Here is a 27,077-nt window from a genome sequence, read left to right as displayed (position 1 = left end):
TAGGATGTGAAATTGTTACATCCTTATTACTAATGAAATCTAAAGATTAAATGATTAGCCAAAATATATTCAGACTTTAGGTTAAATTCAAGATGCTAAGAGATTTGGTTAATAAAAGACTAAAAAATAAAACTGTTACTCCAGTGATGTAGCTTCTTTCAACCTAAGTGCTGCTGCTATTATTTCTACCAGTCTACTGGCCACCTAATGTGAAGCGCTCACTGGAAAAGACCCTGATGCTGGGAAAGACTGAAGGCAAAAGGAGAAGTGGGCAGCAGAAAATGAGATGGTGAGACAGCATCTTCAACTCAAAGGACATGAATCTGAGCAAACTCTGGGAGATAGTGAAGGACAGGGAAGCCTGGCAAGCTGCAGTTTACGGGGTCACAGAGTCGGACCTGACTTAGTGACTGAACAACAACATAAAAACAGCAGTAAGCTTACCAGAAAGGAAATCTTTTCTATCTCCACCTATTCAAATTAAAGTAAAAATCCTTCTTATAGGGACTGAATTACAAATTAAACCTATTTGACTAAATGGACTATAAGGGGGGAAAATGAATGTGCCAAAACAAGCTGTTTAAATGTGACACTGAGTAAATCATTTAACTTCTTTGACTCTAATTTCCTTATAGTTAAGGCACAATTAATATCAATAATTTTATAATCAGATAAACCAGACTATTCCAAACTGCTGTAATGACTATGTAATCAAGAGAGAAAAAAAGAGAAAGGAAAAGTGATGAAACGGAGATGAAAGAGCAGTTCAAAAAACGAAATGAAACAGAATACAAAGGAAAACAAAACTAATAAAAATGGCTGGATTGAGATTGAGTGAAAAAGGTACTCTGTAGTAAGAGAAAGGGGGAAATGAAGACAGAAAATGAAAAAGAAAACCTGAGGTGATAAGCAGGCAATGAGTACCTGAAAAAAGACCAGAAAGGGGCAAAGGGAAGAGCAAAGGATTTTTTAAAAGGTAACAGAGTTAAGTGAAGGAAGAAGTAGAACAGTTTAAAGCCAAAGAATGACAGGCTGAAATTTCTGTTTGGGTAAGACCAAACGTTACAAAAGAAGAAAATGTAATCTTAAAAATATTTAAACAACATAAGATCAAATAAAACTAAGGGATGACATGCAGGTAAAAATAACCATCTCCAGATAATGGGAGGTCAATACCAGAGGTCAAAGAGATACAGTGAGTTTAGATGAGAAGAACAACATGTATGGATAAGAATTAAAAAACACAAAAAGAGGGCACACATTTTAAAATTCTATGAATGGTCATTTTGAAATTCACTGATAAATCATTGCGATAAATATCTATGACTATTATTATGAAAGGAGAAATCACTGAAATTTTAGAAAGTGCTGATTGCTCAAGAACTAAATAAAGAAACATAAGAGGAAGTCACATGAAATTTTTTCATGGCAAAATGGGAAACTGAAAAAAGCCTTATAAAAAGTCTAATTCTCCGGTTGATTAACCTTAGAAAGATTATGAATTTACTAAAATACAGTAATTAGATATGTGGTCTGTAAGTATTCATTTTTTAAAGCATATTTCATAATTCAAACAGTATAAATAAAGTCTACTTTTACTAAATTTAATTTGAAACATAAAGGAATGCAAATATAACTTCTGGAACATCTAACCATACTTAAATTTATTTTAGAAGTTTCTCTCTATATGCCTTTTCCAACTGAACTAGAAGAGGGAGCATCTTTTTCCCTTTCTAGTCAGAAAAGGGCAACATCCTTGTATTGATCTAAGTACCGATACAAATAAATCATAGTTTTAGTAGCTTAATAACAGAAGCCAAATTGTTTCAGAACAAGAGCATTATTCATCTTCTTCTGACTTATTTAAACAGTGTCTAATGACCACCCTGCAAAATTAGTTCATATTCCTCAAATGATCCTAAGGTCATAATTTTTTGTTATTAAACACTGAAATGTAACCTTTGAGATACTTCAGAGATACTGAGAAGATAAAAATAAATATACTGGAATCTAATTAAAGTTAATATGAAAAGTATTAAATGAATTCCAACTATGTAAATAAGAAATATACACAAGCATTATATATTTGTTGGATTTAAGTGTCTATTGCCTACAGTTATAAAATACCTCAGTCACATATTACTCTAAGTTATGCAGTTTTGTTTTATAAAGCATCTCAACTAACAGGGATGCTAAAATATGTTTCAAAAGTATCTCTTATTATATAAAATCCACATAACTAAAGTTAAAAGAAAGCTGAGCATCTCACATCCTGTAAGACTGAAAGCAACAGCAACAAGTTTGTAGTAAACAATGTGTGATATTTCTCAAAAAACACAGAAAAGTAGAAAATTAAACAATGCACAAATTAGAACAAAGCATCTTGAAAGAAAGGAAACAAGATAATTTAGAATTCTGCTATACTTTGAGCAACTTGAGCAAGTTTTCTTAGTGGGAGGAGGCGGTGGGCGGGCAGGTGGAACTGTATATCCAGTGAGGCACAATGTAGAGCAGAACAGCTGAGTAGACCCTTTCCTCTGATAAGCAGTTTGCCCCTTCTGGAGGATTTTTTTACAACCAGAACAGGAAACTCGAACAGCTGTGGCTGGAACTGAAGGAAGCATTTTATTCATGCCAGATGACGCCAGTGAAGGCTGAAAGCCAGTAGTCAACTGTGGAGCTTTAAAAAAAAAATTGAAAAAAAGTTTTACTTTTTACCATGAATTTTAAGTAGGCATCCTTTCTTTCTCTTCTAGAACTAGTTTTGAAATCCAACACTAATTATGCAATACACAGTTAAAGCCATTCTAAACAGACAGAGAGAACTGCCTAATTTACTAATATAAGTAGGCACTTCCTCTCTCTCACACTGGTCAGAATAAACAAACGTGATTCATTCATTCAGTTGTTTCTTACCAAGAGGACTGCCACTGACTGAAAACACAGCGCTAATTTTCAGTTCCCCCTCTTGAGTTTTTTGCTGTTGGCCATGACTATACTCCTTTTAAAAAGAAAAATAAATAAATATGTAAATTAAAAATGAATACACTGTATCTAAAGAAATCGAAACACTCAAGACATTTTACTAAGGCTATACAAGGTTGGAAAATGTTTACTACATTAGTAAGAAATAGCAGCAAGCAAACTGAAATTACAATGAGGGTATAACAGGTTTATACATGCTGAGAGTTTAAGAGGTAAAAAATCAAAGTAGCTATCTAATCAGCCTACAGCACTACTAGATATTCACAAACTACTGTTTAATTCTCAATTTACTATAGTATTTTATGTATTTATACTTATAAAAGTAATACACACTTACTATACAAAATTTAGACAAATAGAAATCAGAAAAAAATTCTTACAATATTTCCATTACTCCCAACCAACCAACCACTGTTATTCTTTTGGTATATTTCTTTCCAGTCTTTTCCCCTCCGGTATGTGTTTCTTAATACAGCTGTAATTATACTGAATATACCATTTTTATAAAGTGATTTTTTTTTGTCACTTGAATCAATTGAATTTTGCATATTACCACATTTTACTCCAAAATAACTTCTAGTGGCTAAGTATCAGTGTTTCTAAAGGCAGATTCCAAGAATCCATGAGATCTATATAAAGGTACTCTAAGCAGTATGAAAATTCTAAAAAAAAATTAAATTTGAGTTTTTGAGTAATTTTTTATTGAATTAAGCTTATTTTCAGTCACGAATAATCACATATAACTGAGTTATACTACAAGTTTATAGTACTATTGTTAGCTTTTACAATTATATTATTGCATTATAAAACCTCTAAGTAATAGATTTAACTTTTGATTTTTTAATTCACTATTTACCACACTGAAACTTGCAAAACCCCAAAAGATGTCGTATTCTTGGAATTCTCAGGCAACTCCAACATACTCCCTTTTTTGTGGCAACAGGTGTCTATACATTACTCAAATTCAAGAAATACTGATATATATTATTTAATAGACATAACAGATTACAGAAGGATGAGACTGGAGTGAGGTGAGGCCCTTGCCTCAGGTATAAATTAAGGCACCAATGCTCAGTCACACTTTTTTTTAATGCAAAACTCCATGATAAAATATCAAAACTTTAAATAAGCAAAGACAGGATACCATTACTAATTCTTCCCTTGGTCTCAGTCTCCAATTTGATGATAGTCCTGTATGGCACTGAAATTACAAAACCACAACCGAGTGCTGGTCCATTTGTTTCCACACATTTGCTTTAATCATTAATGCCATGATGTACATCTTTGTGAATGCTAATACATTCATATTTAGGATTATCGCCTAAGGAAATAACCTTAAAAGTGGAATTACTAGGTAGATAAGTATATAGTAAAGGTTCTTGGTGCACAATGACAGATTCCTTTTTAAAAATTTAACTACATTTATTCTAGCAATTTGTGAAAAAAGCCACTTAGTCTTTTCCCATTCTTGCTATAATTTCCAATTTTTTCAGTATCCATTTACAAAAAAGCACTATAAGGTAATAATATTAACCTCCTATAGCATCTGTTATCAATATTTCCTCAATATGTTCTTTCAGTTAAAATTTTACATACTGAAGTTCCGATGTTTATGCCAAAAAATCGATGGTTTTAGCTTTAGCGATTCCTTCTGTTTCTTACAAAGGGCTTCTCCTGGGGCTCAGACAGTAAAGCGTCTGCCTACAATGCGGGAAACCCGGGTTCGATCCCTGGGTCAGAAGTTCCCCTGAAGAAGGAAATAGCAACCCACTCCAGTATTCTTGCCTGGAAAATCCCACAGACGAAGAAGCCCGGTAGGCTACAGTCCATGGGGTCGCAAAGAGTCGGACACGACTGAGCGACTTCACTTCACTTCACTTCTATTTCTTACAAAGTTCTACTTCCATGATAAAATGCTAAGAAAATGCTCTCATTGTTTTTATAGAGTCCTTTAATCCAGAGGTCAGCAAAACTTTATCTGCAAAAGGCCAGATATGAAGTATTTCTGACTTTTCAAGCCATGCTATCACAACTACTCAACTCTGCCCTGGTAGAGCAAAAGCACCCATAGATAATATATAAATGAATGACTGTGGCAATAACCAATAAAGCTTTATTTACAAAAAGAGTGTACAGAAAAACAAAACAGAAACAGAGAGGACAGGCGGGATTTAGCCTGCTGCTGGAAAGATAATTTGCCAACTCCTATTTTAACCCATCCAGGATTTATTTATTTTGATATATAATGAACATTTTTCTTTCTCTTTCTCTGAATAGCTGGTGAATTCCTTTCACTTACAATTAATATATCAAATTCCTCTAAAAATACCTCTTTGGTGGCAATCTATTCTGCATCATTATCAGGCTACTACTCTTACGATTTCACACTATCCTAATGAAAATAACTGTGAGATGCTTAATCATTTAATAGTCTGCCATATCTCTAATTACTAGAATATACATATAATATAATGTGTGTGTGCATGCCTATTTATTCTTCTTCAAAACATAAGAAACCATTGATATTTCATCAGAATTGTATCAGAACTATATTTTACTTTGGGAATAACTAATTTCTTTCCTTTTTTAAAGAAAGTCTATCCTTTCATTCAAGTTGTTTTGTATGATACAACACTTTTTAGGCACTTTGCTGTAGGAAATAGCGTATCTTTTCACTGTATTATCTAGGTGGGGAAACTGAGTTATAGAAATACTGCTCTGCTTTACATAGCTAAAATTCAACTAGCTACTCAACTAAACTTTCATGAATTCTATTAACTTTCTAATAAAGATCCTTACCAGCAAATGATGATAATTTTGTCTCCCCTTTTCCATTATTTCTCCTAATTTCTTTAACATGCATTGGGTCGAAAATCCAGCAAGAGTTAAATAATAATGCTGACATTTATAAATTGTGTTCATTTTTGTAATTATTAACAGAAGGTTTCCATTCATTTTACTTTTAAATTCAATGACTGTTATTGATCAGAAGTAGGTATTTCCTTACCTGATCAAGAGAGTATCTATTTTAAGAAATGTATAGTGAATTACATTGAAATTTTTTTTGACATCTATCTATCTATCTAGTCTTATGTGACCTGTTGATAAAGTTATACATTAAGAGATTTTCTAATACTGACTCATTCTAACATTCCTACATTATATAGTATATTAAGGCATATTACAAATAAAAATCTTTTCTAATCTCAGAAAATTCCAGAAAGAAAAAAATCACTATTCATGGGTATACTTTAATGGTCTCCAATCAGCTCTCTTTCTCAGTCTATGACAGTTATTTAAAACTTCTGATATATTCCTTAAGCCTCAAGTACATATTACTTATGTAACATAGTAAAATACATATATATCTTAAGTACTCTGCTTGTACCCCCCACAATGCTTTATGTTAGCATCCTCCCAACAATGACTAATTTCACAAATATTTAATAAGAAATCAAAGACTAATAACTTGAGAAGTGAAAATCTTATGACCCAAAAGCTCTCAGAAGCAGAAAAACAGATGTCAAAACCAAAAAAATCCTTTACTAGTATCTTTACTTTCCCTTTGTTTACCATAAAGTATATATCAGTATTACAAGACAGTGTTTCAGAAATGAAAAACCCAGATTCCATAACCAAGTTAACTTGACATAGCTAAAAAACAAGCTACAACATTATTGCGTCCTACTTTCCACAACTATGAGTCACTATTATCACAATTAACTGATTTGCTTTCCCATTCTAATCCATTTATTTCAATGAGATTATAGATTAGCTCTCCTTTTATTATGAGCAGAAAGAAAAAAATCATTATTTAAAAGTAATATTTACTGAATTCCAGTTTTTAGAATCTATAGAAAAGGGGAAAAGAAAAAATGAGAAACAACTTTTATTTATAGAACAAAGTCTGGTAGACTAATAATAAGGTCTTGATGAAGGCCCCTGATTGGCTCCTTCCTGGCCATATGGCTTTGAATAACATTAACCTCTACAAACCTCAGTTCTCTTATCTATAAATGGACTTAATATCATCTACTCTGGCCTTTTTATTCTGGAAGATGAAACAATGTAGTACATATAAAAGTATCTGTAACTGTAAATATTATATAGAAAATATAGTAACATGCAATAGGATTTGAATGAAGAAATGCAACCAGGAGGACAAACGATGCCATGCCAGTAACAAAGGAAGAAGTATGACAACTGGCAAACCCAGAAAACTGTAACTGAAGAATAATCAAGAGCAATTGGGAAGAAGTGGATAAACATATATAAACACATTTCCATATCTTAGTGAGTTATATGGGAAAGTAAAAATACTAAGACTAAAATGAATTGTGTAAAGTGGAGAATAAGGAAGCAAGTTGAAACAAAGCTACACGTTAAGCAAAGAGAAAAGCCAAGGGAGATTTTTACAAGGTGTCAGAAGCTAAAGCTATGATCTTATTAAGTCAAGAGAAAAGTTATTACAAGTAACTGATGGTCAAAAGTAAAGACTGACCACAGCTGTTAAATCTATCAGTATTTTATGAGCATTAGGTTAATAGTACTGTTTCAGAATAATTCATTGGAACTCCTTCTTCCAACCTATTTTTGGAAATGAAGAGTGATAAAGCATTAGGTAGTACTGAAAAATGAATATAGATTTCCAATGGTCACTGAGGAGAAATACCTAAAAGAACAGAACAATGAAGAAGGAAGCAAGAGAAGGGGAGAGGAAACAGGAGTGGGGAGAGGAAGTAGGAAAGAAAGGGAGAGAAGGGTAAGGAAGGGAAAGGGAAATAAAGAATCCGGTATCCATAGTTTAACATGAGGTCCCCTGAGGAATTTCTAGAAGAATGATGAAGGTCTGATCCCAAAGGATTGGTGTAGCTGAAAACAGAGAGGACTTCTCAGAGAAAACCTAGCTTTACCCACTCACGCGTTGGAACTTCCTTATTTTGGGATCAGCATAAAGAACGCTTCTAGACCTTATGCCTTGGACTTACATTCCTGCTTGGTTCTCGAGTCCAGTCAATCAAGTGGTGAGCTCTTACGGAAGTTCTTCCCCAAAATCATGATGAAACTTCCTATTTGGTATTTTATAACACATTATTAAACTCTGAATAGTTGATAAAAATGTAGGTATTTCTGGGTCCTGACAGTTCCATCCTATTGATGTTCTCTAGTCACTGGAATATCTGATTGTTTTCAAAACAGTAATACAAATAACCCTTCCTGATGCCCCCTTCCCTTAATGTATGTAGTCTTTCCTATAACTGTCTTTCATCTCAAGGAGTGTCACTGGGTCATGTACAGGGAGAAACTGATATCTCTGGTACCCTGACAGCACTGCGATTCCTTATGGATTTCTCGTGTCCAGATTGGGGCATGAAAAGGATGGAGATCTGCTCTGTACAGACATAACTGTAGTCTTCTGAAATATACACTGCCATATGGATCTCCCCTAGGTGTCAGGACATTTCTTTATCTCTAATTCAGATATCTCTATTTTGCCTGCTTCTACTACCATTCTTTCAATCTAACTTCTACCACCTTCTTTGTAGCTACCACACTCATACCCATCCAACTCTACAGCTTTATCATCACTACCCTATACAGTTACCTTCCACTGGGCACCATGGAATTCCTGTTTAATTGAGGCATCAGTCTGACTCACATAAATCACTTATATCGCTTGCCTTTTCCTACTCTAAAACAGTGGTTCTCAATACCAGAGGATTTTGTCCCCCAGGGGACATTTGGCAATGTCTGAGGACATGGTGCTACTGGCAACTAGCAGGTAGAGGTCAAGGATGCTACGAAATATCCTATAATGCCTAGGATGTATTGCCCCTCACTACAAAGACCTATCTGGCTCAAACTGTCAACAGTGCTGAGAAACCCTGCTTAGAGACATCTGAGTGAAAAAAATCTCTTCCACACAGTCTCACATTCTCAACCACCCTAATATAAAAGAAAGGGAAAGGTAAGCTTTCTCCAGATCAAATGTCATCTCAAAAAAACAGCTAATTCATGCTATCTTTACTTCTCAGCTTCTGCACTCACACCATCTGTATAAAATACAGAACATCCTCAAACAATTGCTGCTATTGCATATTCATCCCCTGGTCCTTTTCTAAATTCTTAAATGATTACACTGTCTTTATTCTGTTCCAACCACTGCTATGTCATTAACTGCATGGATAACTTCACTGACTTCAAGATTCACAGTTACAGGAGCTCTCCAACTTTCATCTCCAGAACAACCTTAAAATAACAGAGCTCTATCCCTACCCTTTTTACTCACACACCTCAAAATTGGAATCCTGTATCACCCATCAAAGTCCCCTTTATCTTCAACCCACTGATCTACAGAACTGGTTCCTCAATCAATTAACTCTTCCAAAGATAACCTGGCCATTAATCCTTCCTGAAAAACACTTAAATCTTTACATACTTCATTAGCAATAACTGTAAAAGGCTTATTACTACCTTAAATAAACAATCACACCATAAACTCATAAACCTCCATAAACTTCAGCCATGTCTGCTATTATAAATCTCAAATCCTTGAAGACTCACTTTCCCTAATCCTTCACTGAAACTGTTAAAAATCACAGAACAGCATTATTAAGGAACAAAGTGAATTAGAAGCCTTAATTACTACTTGGAAAAAGTTTCCTGTAACTCTGGTTGATTCCTTACTATTATTCTTAAGATAATTCAATTTCCTCAACCTTCATTAAGAGTCTCCTCTCACCCCATCCACAAAACACTTCTTAATCAAGAACTTCCTTTCTTGAATGAATAATTCATGTGTGGAACCAAAAAAAAGGGGGAAAAAAGGTGAAATGTTTACTTGAGCATTGTCAGGTTCATCTTTAATTCTGTCTAGTAGTCCCTGCTGTGGTGCCATTGCTTTGTCATACTCATCATCCAAAGGTTCTTCTTTAATTCTAATATTTGATGCAAAGGAATTTCCCAGTTCCGAACCAATGGATTCTTTATTGGCAAATGGATAGCTGGAATCCTAAAACACAATATAAAGGATTAATAAATATTCAGATTTTTAAATTATTCCTCTTCAGGTTTAACACCCAAAGAAAAGCTCATTGGAAATGAAGAACTCTATGGATGTTCATAAGAGTCCCTATGCTTATAAGTAAATGTGATCTATGTCCAAATATCAAATACAAATAAAGAATCTAAGAGCAAAGACTTCTTAGCACATCTCCAAAGATGTCCTTATCCAAATAATAAAGGAAATGTTAAAAAACCAGTGCTCTACCTAATACATACAGTTACAGTTTAGAAAATCACATAAAGAAAACGTTGACACTTGCCACAGTTACAGCAATCTACATACACACTGAAAACTTACCCTAAAGTTTGTTTCTGGGGTTTGTGGTAAATGGGTATGTAATGTTTCTTCAACTTGATTAGCTATTGAAAGAAAAAAAACAAAACAAAACAAACATATGTATATGAATAACAAATCTTACAAAGAGGACCTACAAAGCTACTACTTGATAATCACCTCTCTTTCCAACAAAGATGCTCATTAGAGTGAAAAGGGTACCAAAAAATACCCACAAGGTAGTTTCACTCAAAATAAACAATCTGGCCCCACCTAGCTTTCAGCCTCACCTCACACTATTTCCTTGCTCAAACCTAAATAAAGTGGTTACTTTATTCACCATGTTCTAAAAATTACTTAAGTTTGTTCTTCCCCATCTCTGCTTATATCATTCCAAGTCCCCACTATCCTAATCTTTACACAGTCTTCCAGATTCAGCTCAGTTCAAAAATCACCTCTCCTCTAGAAAACCTTCCCTTGTCTACTAAGTTAAAAATAATTTCTCTTCTAAGAATACCTAAAACACAGTTTCAGTTATTTCAAAGAATATTATTGTACTGCTTTATTAAAAACTCTTCTACCATTGTCTTCAATTATAAATTAAATTTTATGCTATTCAACTGGTCATTAACACTTCAACTACTTGACTTGTCTGTTCTGCTATTAGACATTATGTTCCCTGAAGATAAGTACCCATATAATTTATTCCTTCTAGGCATACTGAAAATACATTAAATAATATATACTGAAAAATACAGTATACCCTTGTACATAATGGCTACTTAAACTAATTGTTCTTTATAATGATACTGATTTGTTCTATCATAGTTTTCCTAGCACTGTAACACAAGGAGTAGTATATTCAACCTTGCTTTCTTTCACACCTATTGAATATTTATTGAAATTTTACTATTTTCACTACACCAGGTTAGGCCCCAAGAACACAAAAATGAGTAAGATACAGTCCGGCCCTCAATAAACTCTCACACTAACAAGTAAAGGCAAAACAAACAGCTATGATACTGTGTGATAATTACTATAAACAAATGAGGCATAAACAAAATGCTATGGAAATATAGATGCGGAAACAAACATTCTTGATGCAGCGAGATTAGGGATGACCACAGGGTAGAAGAGGTTTATGAGTTAGGTATTGTCAGATAAGAAGCACTTTTACAGGCACATATACAAGAGAGAAAATGACATGCAAGCAAATGGAACAGCAAGAGAAAAGAAAGGCATAGAAATAAGAAAATGTATATATTCAAGAATGGAACTGAAGCTAAAGTATAGGGTATGCTGGGCAAAGAGGCTCAAGAGGAGTCTTAAGAAACTTTTAAAACATAAAATAGAAATGACATCAAAAAGGAAAACCCTCCCTAAATTGGACTAATTGGTGGGACAGCAGTTTGAATTAGTGCTTACAGCACAAAGAAGTTAAATCCAACTTCAGGTTCCAATGTTCAACCAAAGAAAATGAACAGGTGATTCGAGTATCTTGCCTTCTCATCAAAACATTGCAACCAGGGGAGGGAGAAATGAGGTTTAGAGCTATTTTTCAACCATTTATACCATTACCAATAGTTACTGGGAGAAATTCAGTCACTCTGCAAAGAACAAGGATAAAAGAAAAATGACAAGCTTACAATGAATTTCACTGTTCACACTTTGCTTAGTATCAGAAGTAATAAAAGCTGTATTATTATCAGTATGTTGTTATTTGTGTTTTATGGCTCTATTCCAACAATTATTACCTGCTTTATCAAAAAAACTGCTTTTCAACCTTGAATCCAACTCTTTATGGGGTTTATCCAACCGTTTTTCACGTTCATGATAAGTTAGGTCTCTATTTTTCTCCTTTCCAGAAAATGTCTCTTTGCTGTTTTCTCTTACTAGACTAAAATCTTTCCGTATTGATTTAAAGACAGAAACCTGATCAAATTGTTTAGGAAAGTCTTTTTTTAATTTATTTTGAATCTGTATTTCATTTTCATTGTCTGATTCATGCTGTGTGACTCTTCTCTCTACTTCCAAGCTATCATCAGTATGAATTGAAGAAACAAGATTGTCCTTTGAACTAAAATCCTGTTCATCCTCATTGTCACTACCAACGACTGGAATTCCTGCAAGATCCCCAGAGTTCAAAAAATAATCATCTTCATCCAGCAATGAATTTTCAGATCCTGTTTGATTCGGCATTCCATAAGACATGCTGTCAAGGGTAGGAGTTAAGTTGTGGTCTATATCTTCAGACATTTCTGTATCCATGATACCACCACCTTAAAAAGTAAAATACTGTTTAGACAAATGATAGTGCTAAAGATGACCATATTTATAAGGTCTGTCTGGCATTTAACAAATTATATATATTTTTTCTTTTCAAACAAAATATAGATAATAATACTGCAATGTTCAATAGGTGTGACAGATATCCCTATCTGACAGATAAGGAAACAGGGACATAAAACTTGAGAAACTATTTTAAGTTAGAAAGAAAGTCAACGCAATATAGAAAGAGTACCAACTTCAGAATGAGACATCTGTGTGTTGGAATCATAGCATAATTACTGAAAATCTATGTGATCCTGAGAAGAAACTCTAAGGCTTCCTTATCTATAAAACAGTATAATACTCACCTTGCAGATTAATTTGTGGTGAGGTTTAATGATAGTATGTATAAAGGGCCTACTAACACAGAGACTGACACACAGAAGGGAATATGAAAGTGATAATTATAGTTATCATAGAGACTATTCTGAGGAGCTGAGATTAGAACCCAGTTCTCTGACCTCAGAGTCCTAATTTCCCTACACTAACCCCTAATGAACACAGCAGTTACTGTTTACAGTGGTGAATATTAAAACATAAAAATAAAATTTATCCAAGCCAGAATAAATATTAAAAATTGTTTACTGTTTGAACTACATGCTCAAGTCTCTCCCATTCCAAAATAAAACAAACAAGAAAACTCAGTCCTGTATTTCTTTTTCCTGCCCTAATTCACCTTTCTTTCACAAACTGCTAGGGGGAAAGTTTACATTGGTTTGTTTCTACTTCATCTCCCAGTCATTAACCCTTTGAACTTATTGCAGTCTGGTTCCCAATTTCACACTGGAACCTCTCTCATTAAGATTAATGATTTCCGCATGCCAAATTCAATTATTCTTTCAATCTTTATGTGTCATATCCCTCCCAGATAAAATACTTTGGTTTCTTTGACATGCACTATTTTCTATTTTCCTTACTATTCTATGGAGAAGGAAATGGCAATCCACTCCAGCACTATTGTCTGGAAAATCCCATGGACAGAGGAGCCTGGTAGGCTACAGTCCACGGGGTCGCAAAGAGTTGGACACGACTGAGAGACTTCACTCACTTCACTTACTATTCTATTAATTTATTCCATTCTTCTCTTCCTACTTTATGTTTTCAATATTCCAATTCTCTTCTAATTTTATATACTCAGACCATTTTATTCACCATCATAGCCTTGACTTTTGCTGATGACTTCCCAAATGTTTTAGCTTAGAACTTTCCTCCAAACTTCAGATGTCTATATTCAACTAGCTTCTATCGGACCCCTAAGAACCTTCAACTTAACACCTCTAAAATCAAATTCATCATGTTCCCATTCCAAGAATACTTTCTTGTACTTTATTTCTGTCACTTAATTAATAGCAATGCCAAATCAGCAGACTGATCAAGATTTTAAAAAAAGACTCACTCCAATTTTCCTTTCTCTTGGGACAAATTCTGTTAACTGTATTAATATCTCTTTCAAATCCATCTCCTTCTTTGGTTACCATTCCAACACTTCACATCTCTTCCTATTGACAGTGCACTATAACTCAATCCACAGGATATCTAGCAGGCAACCATATTCTTACAAATCCTGCCCTCAAACCATATTTAATTGGTCCATGAGCAAACAAACTAGAACTGGTGAAAACACAAGAGTGAAGCAAAAACTGAAAATATTAGTGGCACCAACAGCTTTGCTTTTATTTCATGTGGCTGGATCTTCAAATCATTCCCTGAGTTCCATGATCCAGGATAAATTTCTCTTTTTGTTCAAACTGATTTGAGTTGGATTACTTCTAATCAAGTCCTAACTATATAATATAGGGTCCAAATGAAAGCTTTCTTCAAGTTGCCCCCTTCATAAAGATATCAGAATTATCTTTTGAAACCATTAACCATTCCACATTCTATCTTCACTTGAAATCCTTCAAAAATATCCCTTGGCCTAAAGTACTCATTCATTCATTCAGCACCTATTTATTAGGAAATCGCTTCATGGTAACTACTCTGCTAGGTTCTAAAGGATATGATGATGAAAAAGATAGCTATGATTCCCTCTCTTCAGACAACTAGAGAAACAGAGAAAATAATAAAATTAGAAAATCACCATTTTCATGTAACTAACTGATTTTAAATACAGATGGTAAACTCATAGGAATTTCCGCAACTTACTTTCACATAGTATAACACACAGAGAAAAGCATGGAGGGAAGAGAAAGTATGTACATCACAGATATTCACTATACTATTCTTATTCTTTAGACTGTTTTATTTGAAAATTTTCCCAGTAACAGAATAGGGAGAAAATATAAAGAAGCAGGGTGTTAAAACACACACATAGTGAGATAAATTTACCAGATCATAAGGCAACCAAAGGTCACGGTTACAGCCTTCTCCACAGAAGTTTATCCTTACTATCTGACCACATGGTATATAATCAGTAACTGTTTAATGAATGAAAGAATATGCATTCTTGTGATCAACATTTTAATCTAAGTACTATAGTATATAAGAAATCATCTAAAAAGTAATATTGCCAAGAGACTTCCAAAATCTTTATGTTTAAATTCAGGATATGATATTGGGAGGAAAGGGGAACCACCTGAAAAGAACTGGATCTCTAACTCACACCAAAATAGTGTCCAGATGTATTTACCTTCGAGACATAAAAAAATAAAACACCAATATTTTAAAAAAATGGAAGAATTATTTTTAGGGAAAAGCCTTTCTAAGAATGACACAAAACCTAGAATAAAAGACTGACTGAGTAAAAGAATAAAAGACCAAATGTAATTATAAAAAATTCCTAACGAGAAGGAAACATAAGGCAAACCAAAAGATCAAAGACAAAGCTGTCAAAAACATTTTACTGCACTTTACATCACAACAGATCCTTTCCCTAATGGATGAATATCGGACTCTTAGTTCAGGAAAGATACCAAAAACAAATACATTTATGAAAGCAAAGGATCTAAATGAACATTTCATAGGAAAGGAAACACTAAGGTTGAATTTTGGTCATTAACGAAATACAAGTTAATAATGCAGTTAAGGTTTTGATAACAGCCTGGCAGCTATGCTATTGGCCAAAGCTGTCAAACTATGGCCCGAGGCCAAAAAATACACAAAGAAGAGTGTGGCATAGACCATATGTGAGCTGTAAGGCCTAAAGTATTTACTATGTGGCCCTTAAGAGAAAAAAAAGTTTGCCAATCCCTGTAGTAGGGAATTCCTATTATAATCCCTATTAGGCAAAGTATAAGATGGCACAATCAGTAAAAAAAAAAAAAAAAAAAAAGTAACCAGGCAATAGTTATGAGACTTTACACATACCTCTGATCCAGTAATTCAATTTCTAAGAATTTATCCTATAGACATTTCTCAAAAGATCTATGAAAAAGAACATGAATAAACAGCAAAGACTGGAAACTGTCTATCTGTTCAACAATGAGGCTCAATTAACTATAGTACATACCTATAACAGAATATTATATAGTTGGTAAAAAGAATGAGGCAGCTTTATAAGAGTTCTCAGAGTCAATTAGTAAAAATACCTAAACTGAGAAAGAATAAACATATATATATTAGGCTATCACTGCTATATGTTTTATAATTTATGTGTATGTTTGTGTATACGTTAAATATACCTTCCACTGATTTTCTGTGACACCAGAATCAGGTGGCTATGAAACAGAAACACTAACTTTCAAAGCATATCCTTTTTTATGTTGAGTTTTGAAGCACATCTATTATCTATTGAAAAAACAAAATTTATTTTAATTTGAGAATGCACCCAAGATTTTCAGAGGTGGCATTTGCTATTAAGTTATCTAATCTGAATTGCAATTTTGATAGTTATCACGCAATAAATCTACAGGCTGAACAAAAGTATATGAGATTAAATTATGTTAGTTATATTAGCATACAGAATTAAACAGAACAGAATTGTACTCATCCTTGTGGCCCAAATAAAAGAAATAGGTTCTGTTTCTCAGAGCCTACATCTACAGAAAAAATGCAACACTAAATTGTATTTGGGGATACAAGTGGATAATGAAACACTTGAAAGCAAATTTCTCACAAAAGATTCCTACCTAATTTTTAGACACTGAACTGGATCGGTATGTTTGAGGGAAAAAATGGTATATGGCTAGAAGTGAATAAGTGTAAGGAAGAGTTCTTAAAAGTTATGAAAGAGAAAATGCAGGAGGACAGATATATTAGGAATTTCCAAACCATATAAAAAAGATCCCAAAAAGGAAATAATATGATTTACGTTTTACAAGGAACAGGATGTAAAGTAGCAAGACTACTTTAAAGCTGTTAAATGTTACAGGGCGTGAAGAAGGGAAGCAAGGATATCATGTAGGAGGCTATTGCAGTAATCCAAGGAAAAACTGGTGGCTCAGACCAGGATAGAATGGTGGATGTGAGGAACAGTACTCAGATTTAGATATAATTTGAAAGTAAAGGCATTTCGTGGTATACGAGAAGCTGTATATGAAAGGAGTCAAAAATAGCAGAAAAGGGTGCCATGTCGTGAGACATAAACACTAAAGGAGGAAGAGACTGAGAGGGGTGGCATGAATAGTTTGGTTTGGACCTGTTAATTTTGAAAACCTTACGAAACTTGCAAATGGAGATATCAAGAAGGCAACTGGACATATTAACGAGGTAAAGAAGAAACTCTTGTCAAAAAATGATATATAAATTTGGGAGTCATAGATGAAATGATGGTACTTCAAGTTCATGAGACTAGTTAAGATAACCTAGTGATTGAACTTACTACTGATGGAAGAGAGCTTAGAGTCCTGAGATACTTCATTCAACTTTTAGAAATCTGGTAGGAAGGAAGGAATCAGGGAAAGAGAGTAAAATGGAACAACCAATGAGGCAGGAGGAAAATTAGGGGGGTGATATTATAGAAGCAAAGTGAAGAAAATATTTCAATTAGAAAGAAGTGGCCAACCTTAATGAATGCTACTGAGCTAACACAGAAAAATGAAGGCTGAAGACTGATTATTAATATTGGCAAAGCTGAAACAAACTTCTTACTTGACAGGAGCTTTATCAGTGGAAAATGCATACACAAAAGCTGGAGTGGGGTGATCCCATAAAGAGACTCAGAGGAGAGAACTTTAAGTACACACAACTCTACAGAGGAGTTTTGCTCTAAATTAAAGAAAATGAGCAGAAACTGGACTAAAATAGAGACTGAAAAGTTCTTCTGACTCTGTATTTTTGCTTTCTTTGTTTTGGGTAGTTTTTTGGAGGGGGGAGTCTTGTTTTTTAAGATGAAGACTGTCACAGCTTATAGCATACTCCTAGGAATGATTCAATAAAGAGGGAATAACAGTGGGAACAGAATCTAAAAAAGAGTGGCTATCTGTGTATATGTAACTGACTCACTCTGCTGTATAACAGAAATTAACACTGTAAAACAACTATATTCCAATAAGAAAAAAATTATTAAAAAAAAAAAAAACAACAGAGGGAGGAGACCTCCCTGGTGGTCCAGTGGCTAAGACTCAGTGCTCTCAGTGCAGGAGGCCTAGGTTCGATCCCTGATCAGGGAACTAGATCCTCACATACTGCAACTAAAGATCCTGTGTGATGCAACAGAGACTGAAGATCCTGAGAGCCGCAAGCAAGACGCGTGCATGCTAAGTCACTTCAGTCGTGTCCGACTCTTTGCAACCCTACGGGCTATAGCCCACTAGGCTCCGCTACCCACAGGATTCTCCAGGCATGACTACTGGAGTGAGATGCCACGCCCTCCTCCAGGGGATCTTCCCAACCCAAGGATCAAACTCAAGTTTCTTACATCTCCTGCACTGGCAGGCAAGTTCTTTACCACTAGTGCCACCTGGGAAGACCCAGTGCAGCCAAATAAACAAACATTTTTTCAAAAAAGGGAAAAACTAGTAAGAGGGAAAATCTGTGCAACAGGGATGTGATCAGTACATAAATTTCCTTTGTGAAAAAATAAAATGAGCATACTGGTTAAATGCAGGTAGGCTGTTAAGATTTTCAGAAAGAAGAATGAAGTTATATAAAGCACTTAAGTACAATATTTGTGTTTGAATATGAAAATAAATTTCATGAGGTCAAATGAGCTTTTATGCCTTGTCGTCCTTTTTGCTTTCGATTTAGTGGCATATTGGTATTTCTATACCATACACAAGAATCATTTTACTTTAAGGTACAACCACCAACTAAAGAATCCATTAAAGGAAGCTACAAAAATGAACATTATGAAAGGGCTATTACTCATTTCTAATATATTACTCAATTAATTTCATATATTTTTATTTCAATAAATGATAACTTTCAGAAATAAAATACTGTCAATTGTAATTTCAACCTTAGAAGTTATGGTTCTCCAATAACTTTGACACTGTTTTTCTCTCTTAATAAACAAAGGATCGAAAGAAAAAACACAAACTCAACAAAATGCAAAAATAAATAACAGCAAGCATAAAAGCAAGGTAATCTTGGTTCCTTTTAAACTTTTAAATTAGCATTTTGCCTTGACCCTGAAATAGTTCTAGGAAATGATTTTTGTTTACAACAAAATACAATCTTATGATTATACAATAGAGGAGACAAATAGATTCAAGGGATTGGATCTGGTAGACAGAGTGCCTGAAGAACTACGGACGAAGGTATGAAACACTATACACGAGGTGGTGACAAAACCATCTCCAAGTGGGCACAGAAACAGCAAGGACCTAAGAGAAGCAGAAGAGATTAAGAGGTGGCAACATAAAAAGAAATGCATCTGAGTCAGTTCTAATGAGGTAGATGAACCTAGAGCCTATTAAACAAGGAGCAGTCAGTCAGAAAGACAAAATCAAATATTGTGTATGAATGCATACATACAGATCTAGAAAGACGGTCCTGATGAACCTATCTGAAGGGTAGCAGTGGAGACACAGACATAGAGAACAGCTTCATGCACACAGCGGGAGGGAGAGGAATGAGAGGATGGGATGGATGGAGGGAATAACATGGAAACATATAAACTACCATATGTAAACAGATAGCCAATGGGAATTTGCTATATGACTTCAAACCACGGCATGTCTAGGAGAAACCACCACAATATTGTAAAGCAATTATCCTTCAACTAAAAACAAATAAATTTAATAACTTAAAAAAAAAGGAGAGGTGGCAAGAATACACAGAAGAACTATACAAAAAAAGTTTTAATAACCTGGATAACCACGATGGTATAATCACTCACCTACAGCCAGACATCCTGGAATGTGAAGTCAACTGGGCCTTAAGAAGCATTACTATGAACAAAGCTAGTGAAGGTGATGGAATTCAAGTTGAGCTACTTCACATCTTAGAAGATGATGCTGTGAAAGTGCTGTATTCAATATGCCAGCAAATTTGGAAAACTCAGCAGTGGCCACAGGACTGGAAAAAGTTTCTTTTCATCCCAATCCCAAAGAAAGGCAATGCCAAAGAATGTTCAATCTAGTGTACAATTGCATTCATTTCACATGCTAGCAATATAATGCTCAAAATTCTTCAAGCTAGGCTTCAAAAGTACGTGAACTGAGAACTTCCAAATGTATAAACTGGACTGAGAAAATGCAGAGGAATCAGAGATCAAACTGCCAACATCCACTGGATCATAAAAAAAGGGAATTTCAAAAAAAAATCTGCTTAATTGATTATGCTAAAGCCTCTGACTGTGTGAATCAGAACAAACTGCGAAAAATTCTTAAAGAGATGGACATACCAGACCACCTTGCCTGCCTCCTGCAAAACCTGTATACAGGTCAAGAAGCAACAGTAAGAACTGGACATGGAACAACAGACGGGTTCAAAATGGGGAAAGGAGTACGTCTAGGTTGTATATTGTCACCCTGCTTATTTAACTTATATGCAGAGTATAGCACGCAAAATGTATGGCTGGATGAAGCCCAAGCTGGAATCAAGACTGCCGGGAGAAATATCAACAACCTCATATGTGCAGATGATACCATTCTAATAGCAGAAGGTGAAGAGGAACTAAAGAACCTCTTGATGAGGATGAAAGAGGAGAGTGAAAAAGCTGGCTTAAAATTCAAAATACAAAAAACTAAGATTATGGCATCTAGTCCCATCACTTCATGGCAAATAAGATGGGGAAAACGTGGAAGGAGCAACAGACTTTATTTTCTTGGGCTCCAAAATCACTGCAGATGGTGACTACAGCCACAAAATTAAAACATGGTTGCTCCTTGCAACTAAAGCTATGACAAATTGAGACAGCATATTAAAAAGCAGAGACATCACTTTGCCAACAACAGTCCATATAGTCAAAGTTATAGTTTTTCTAGTAGTCATAAACAGATGTGAGAGTTGAATCATAAAGAAGGCTCAGCACTGAAGAACTGAGGCATTCAAACTGCAGTGTGGACAAGCCTCTTGAGAGTCCTTGGACAGCAAGGAGATCAAACCAGTCAATCCTAAAGGAAGTCAATCCTGAATATTCACTGGAAGGACTGATGCTAAAGCTCCAATACTGTGGCCAACTGACGTGAAGAGCCAACTCATTGGAAAAGACCCTGATGCTGAGAAAGATTAGGCACAGGAGGAGAAGGGGATGATAGAAGAGGAGATGACTGGATGGCATCACCAACTTAATAAGCAGACTCTAGGAGATAGTGAAGGACAGGGAAGCCTGGCATGCTGCAGTCAATGGGTTCCAAACAGCTGGATATGACTCACCAAATGAACAGCAACAACAAACTAATAAAAGCCCCTTTAAACTATAAGATCAGGAATATAGTTTACCAGTTAAAAGTCCAATAAAGTCAGGAATTAAAAATGAAACATACACGCTTAAAACATTTATTTTTACTTGGTATGTATAAAAAAAAGCACATTGACCTATCACTGATGATCAGTAAGACTTTGGAAATGGGTTTGCTAATTTGAGCTCTTCCTTGAGCAAATTACAGCTCTAATGCAACCTTCCAGATCGCAACTTTGGTTTTTGTAGAATGGAATAAGAAAATAAAGGTACCTCCATGTTTTTACTGACTTGACCGAGTTAAATCTTCCTAAAGTATTAAAAATACTCACAGAAACAATTTTACTTTTCAGAGGAAATTTCATTATTGTCAAAAAAAGTACAACTAAAATTAATCACAATAAAAAGTACCACTAGAATAAACAAGTTTAGGAAATTCTGACTCTTGTAAGCACGCAATTCATCAAAAGCTAAATGAAGTTGTCTTCTTCTGAAACTACTAGATGCTCTTCAACAGTCATTCTAGCTTCCTCCCTTAATGACAGGCCCTCATTCTCATTGGGGCACATTTATTGCTGTTCAGTAGCTAAGTTGTGTCTCTTGGTGATCCCATGGACTACACCACACCAGACCTCCTTGTCCCTACCATCTCCCAGAATTTGGAACACTTACAGTAACAAAAAGATTGTAATCTCAGCTTATGATCCTAAGATGAAAAAGCATATTGGCTACTAATAGGCCAATAACCAACAGAAAACTTTTCATGGAAATTGATAATAATTGGAATACAACAAATCATTCTTCTTTCAAACTGAAAGTGTCAATTCATTAATGAGTCAGGGCTGTAATTTTTTTTTTAATAGACTACAACAGAAAACATAGCTCAGAGTCACAATCAGTTCAGTTCAGTCACTCAGCCGTGTCCGACTCTTTGTGACCCCATGAATCACAGCATGCCAGGCCTCCCTGTCCATCACCAATTTCCAGAGTTTACTCAAACACATGTCCATCAAGTCGGTGATGCCATCCAGCCATCTCATCCTCTGTCGCCCCTTCTCCTGCTGCCTCCAATCCCTCCCAGCATCAGGGTCTTTTCCAATGAGTCAACTCTCCACATGAGGTGGCCGAAGTATTGGAGTTTCAGCCTCAGCATCAGTCCTTCCAATGAATATTCAGGTCTGATTTCCTTTAGAATGGACTGGTTGGATCTCCTTGCAGTCCAAGGGACTCTCCAGAGTCTTCTCCAACACCACAGTTCAAAAGCATCAATTCTTCAGCACTCAGCCTGCTTCACAGTCCAACTCTCACATCCATATACGACCACAGGAAAAACCATAGCCTTGACTAGATGGACATTTGTTGGTAAAGTAATATCTCTGCTTTTCAATATGCTATCTGGTCGTAACTTTCCTTCCAAGGAATAAGCATCTTTTAATTTCTTGGCTGCAAGCACCATCTGCAGTGATTTTGAAGCCCCCAAAAATAAAGTCTGACACTGTTTCCACTTTTCCCCATCTATTTCCCATGAAGTGATGGGACCAGATGCCATGATCTTCGTTTTCTGAATGTTGAGCTTTAAGCCAACTTTTCACTCTCCTCTTTCACTTTCATCAAGAGGCGTTTTAGTTCCTCTTCACTTTCTGCCGTAATAAGTAACGCTATAAAATACTGTAACACACACAAGTAGATCTCAACATAAAACAGATTTCTAACAGCATCGAAATTAAAAAAGAAAAGAAAAACAGCACTGGTAATGTATGTTAAGTAGCCTTGTTATGGTAATCATTTTGCAATGTACACATATAGCAAGTCATTACGTTATATATCTAAAACTAATACAATGTTACATGTCAATTTAATCTCAATTTTAAAAAATGTCTACCATGGTTGATTCATGTTGATGTATGGAAGAAACTATCACAATATTATAAAGTAATCACCTTCCAATTAAAAATAATTTTTAAAAAAGTTTTAAACAAAACAAAAACAAGCGCTCCTACATAATTTTGCTTCTGATGCACATTAATGTTTGAGGATCACTGAACTAAGGAGCAATATTGCATAGGAACCTGGAATGTTAGGTCCGTGAATCAAGGCAAATTGGAAGTGGTCAAACAGGAGATGGCAAGAGTGAACGTTGACATTCTAGGAATCAGCAAACTAAAATGGACTGGAATGGGTGAATTTAACTCAGATGACCATTATATATACTACTATGGCCAGGAATCCCTTAGAAGAAATGGAGTAGCCATCATGGTCAACAAAAGATCCCGGAATGCAGTACTTGGATGCAATCTCAAAACAACAGAATGATCTCTGTTCGTTTCCAAGGCAAACCATTCAATATCACAGTAATCCAAGTCTATGCCCCAACCAGTAATGCTGAAGCAGCTGAAGTTGAACGGTTCTATGAAGACCTACAGACCTTTTAAAACTAACACCCAAAAAAGATGTCCTTTTCATTATAGGGGACTGGAATGAAAAAGTAGGAAGTAAAGAAACACCTGGAGTAACAGGCAAATTTGGCCTTGGAGAACAGAATGAAGCAGGGCAAAGGCTAATAGAGTTTTGCCAAGAGAATGCACTCATCATAGCAAACACCCTCTTCCAACAACACAAGAGAAGACTCTACACATGGACATCACCAGATGGTCAACACTGAGATCACACTGATTATATTCTTTGCAGCAAAAGATGGACAGGCTCTATACAGTCATCAAAACAAGACTGGGAGCTGACCGGGCTCAGATCATGAACTCCTTATTGCCAAATTCAGACTTAAATTGAACAAAGTAGGGAAAACCACTAGACCATTCAGGTATGACCTAAACCAAATTCCTTATGATTACACGGTGGAAGTGAGAAATAGATTTAAAGGACTAGATCTGATAGAGTGCCTGATGAACTATGGACTGAGGTTCATGACACTGTACAGGAGACAGGGATCAAGACCATCCCCATGGAAAAGAAACGCAAAAAAGCAAAATGGCTGTCTGAGGAGGCCTTACAAATAGCTGTGAAAAGAAGAGAAGCGAAAAGGAAAGGTGAAAAGGAAAGATATACCCATTTGAATGCAGAGTTCCAAATAATACCAAGGAGAGATAAGAAAGCCTTCCTCAGCGATCAGTGCATGGAAATAGAGGAAAACATCAGAATGGGAAAGATGAGAGATCTCTTCAAGAAAATTAGAGATACCAAGAGAACATTTCATGCAAAGATGGGCTCAATAAAGGACAGAAATGGTACGGACCTAACAGAAGCAGAAGATATTAAGAAGCAGCGGCAAGAATACACAGAAGAACTGTACAAAAAAGATCTTCACAGCCCAGATAATCATGATGGTGTGATCACTTACCTAGAGCCAGACATCCTGGAACGTGAAGTCAAGTGGGCCTTAGAAAGCTTCACTACGAACAAAGCTGGTGGAGGTGATGGAATTCCAGTTGAGCTATTTCAAATCCTGAAAGATGATGCTGTGAAAGTGCTGCACTCAATATGCCAGCAAATTTGGAAAACTCAGCAATGGCCACAGGACTGGAAAAGCTCAGTTTTCATTCCAATCCCAAAGAAAGGCAATGCCAAAGAAAGCTCAAACTTCCGCACAATTGCACTCGTCTCACACGCTAGTAAAGTAATGTTCAAAATTCTCCAAGCCAGACTTCAGCAATACGTGAACTGTGACCTTCCTGATGCTCAAGCTGATTTTAGAAAAGGCAGAGGAACCAGAGATCAAATTGCCAACATCCGCTGGATCATGGAAAAAGCAAGAGAGTTCCAGAAAAACATTTATTTCTGCTTTATTGACTATGCCAAAGCCTTTGACTGTGTGGATCACAAGAAACTGTGGAAAATTCCGAAAGAGATGGGAATACCAGACCCACCCGACCTGCCTCTTGAGAAACCTTTATGCAGGTCAGGAAGCAACAGTTAGAATTGGCCATGGAAAACAGACTGGTTCCAAATAGGAAAAGGAGTATGTCAAGGCTGTATATTGTCATCCTGCTTATTTAACTCAGACGCAGAGGACACCATGAGAAGTGCTGGGCTGGAAGACGCACAAGCTGGAATCAAGATTGCCGGGAGAAATCTCAATAACCTCAGATATGCAGATGACACCACCCTTATGGTAGAAAGTGAAGAGGAACTAAAAAGCCTCTTCATTCAAGTGAAAGAGGAGAGTGAAAAAGTTGGCTTAAAGCTCAACATTCAGAAAACGAAGATTATGGCATCTGGTCCCATCACTTCATAGGAAATAGATGGGGAAACAGTGGAAACAGTGTCAGACTTTATTTTTCGGGGCTCCAAAATCACTGCAGATGGTGACTGCAGCCATGAAATTAAAAGACGCTTACTCCTTGGAAGGAAAGTTATGACCAACCTAGATAGCATTTTGAAAAGCAGAGATATTACTTTACCAACAAATGTCCGTCTAGTCAAGGCTATGGTTTTTCCTGTGGTCATGTATGGATGTGAGAGTTGGACTGTGAAGAAGGCTGAGTGCTGAAGAATTGATGCTTTTGAACTGTGGTGTTGGAGAAGACTCTTGAGAGTCCCTTGGACTTCAAGGAGATCCAACCAGTCCATTCTAAAGGAGACTAGTTGTGGGTGTTCATTGGAAGGACTGATGCTGAGGCTGAAACCCCAATACTTTGGCCACATCATGAGAAGAGTTGACTCACTGGAAATGACCCTGATGCTGGGAGGGATTGGGGGCAGGAGGAGAAGGGGACGACCAAGGATGAGATGGCTGGATGGCATCACCGACTCAATGGACTTGAGTCTGAGTGAACTCCGGGAGTTGGTAATGGACAGGGAGGCCTGGCGTGCTGCGATTCATGGGGTCTCAGAGTCGGACATGACTGAGCGACTGAACTGAACTGAACTAAAGCAATGCTTCTCAACAGTTACTGGATATCAGACTCACTTGGTGAGCTTGGAAATGGATTCCTAAATTAACTTCTCAAGATTCTGACTCAGGAAGTCAAGGGTGGCAGTCAAAGATCTGATTCCTAACCCAGCTCTAGGTGATGCTAATACCCTACCACATTTGAGGTAATAGGCTCTAGTTTTTATGAACCAGGCATAATTAACTTCAGATAATAAAACACTATACCCGGAGGCTAAAAGCAATCTTCACCAAGTCCAATCTCTCATCAGATGGTTGAATTTCTTTCACAAAACCCTAAATAGTAAACCATCCCTCTGAATGTTAAACCAACAAAGATGAACTACTGAATGATCTACCACCATGCAAGAGATGAACCATTTATGAACCATTTATGATAGTTCAAAAATAATCCATGTTAAGTACTAATGAAAATGAATTAGTTTCCTCAGGGAGTCATGACTCGAGATCATTGCTTTCTTTTCTTGTTTTCATTTAAATATGTATTGTTACTGTGGAATTATTAAAGAATGCCATTGATGATTCTATACATTCAATGAAGAGAGATGAGACTCCCAAGTGAGATTCACAGAACTTTTCACTAAATTTTGCTTTTATTTGTTCCCACACTGGGGAAAAATGGGAATATCCAGAACAATTTGACTTTATAACTTGCTAAAAGGTGACTGACAAATGTGAACACTTCTAACACCTCTGATATAAATTGGTTAGATTTTGTCAATTTCAATAGTCCAACTGTATACTATTTTTAGAGCTAAAAAAAGGTTGAACGCACATTATAAAACAAGTAACTT

At 35.8% G+C, this 27,077-nt stretch overlaps 1 protein-coding gene across 8 annotated transcripts in view; it reads right to left on the bottom strand.

Moving 5' to 3' along the window:
* The window catches only part of ZMYM4 (zinc finger MYM-type containing 4), a 169,037-nt gene that overhangs the window by 63,026 nt on the left and 78,934 nt on the right, over nt 1–27,077 (bottom strand). For 3 of the 8 annotated variants that reach the window (XR_011256232.1, XM_069586190.1, XM_069586199.1), the window contains exons 3-7: nt 12,079–12,603; nt 10,349–10,410; nt 9,827–9,997; nt 2,917–3,001; nt 2,425–2,680 (exon numbers count right to left, since the gene is read on the bottom strand). Coding sequence is in view for 6 of the 8 variants with exons in the window: in XM_069586190.1 (XP_069442291.1) it covers nt 2,425–2,680; nt 2,917–3,001; nt 9,827–9,997; nt 10,349–10,410; nt 12,079–12,603 (1,099 nt within the window). In the remaining 2 variants the exon portion in view is untranslated. Of the gene's footprint in view, nt 1–2,424; nt 2,681–2,916; nt 3,002–9,826; nt 9,998–10,348; nt 10,411–11,749; nt 11,932–12,078; nt 12,604–27,077 lie in introns of those variants that run through there. The other 5 variants (XR_011256238.1, XM_069586207.1, XM_069586232.1 and 2 more) reach the window with 3 other exon arrangements.

The sequence above is a fragment of the Ovis canadensis genome, chromosome 1, assembly GCF_042477335.2.
Source record: "Ovis canadensis isolate MfBH-ARS-UI-01 breed Bighorn chromosome 1, ARS-UI_OviCan_v2, whole genome shotgun sequence".
NCBI lineage: Eukaryota > Metazoa > Chordata > Mammalia > Artiodactyla > Bovidae > Ovis > Ovis canadensis.
The sequence above is the reverse complement of the archived record's forward strand: the minus strand, read 5'-3'. Positions and strand labels throughout refer to the sequence as shown.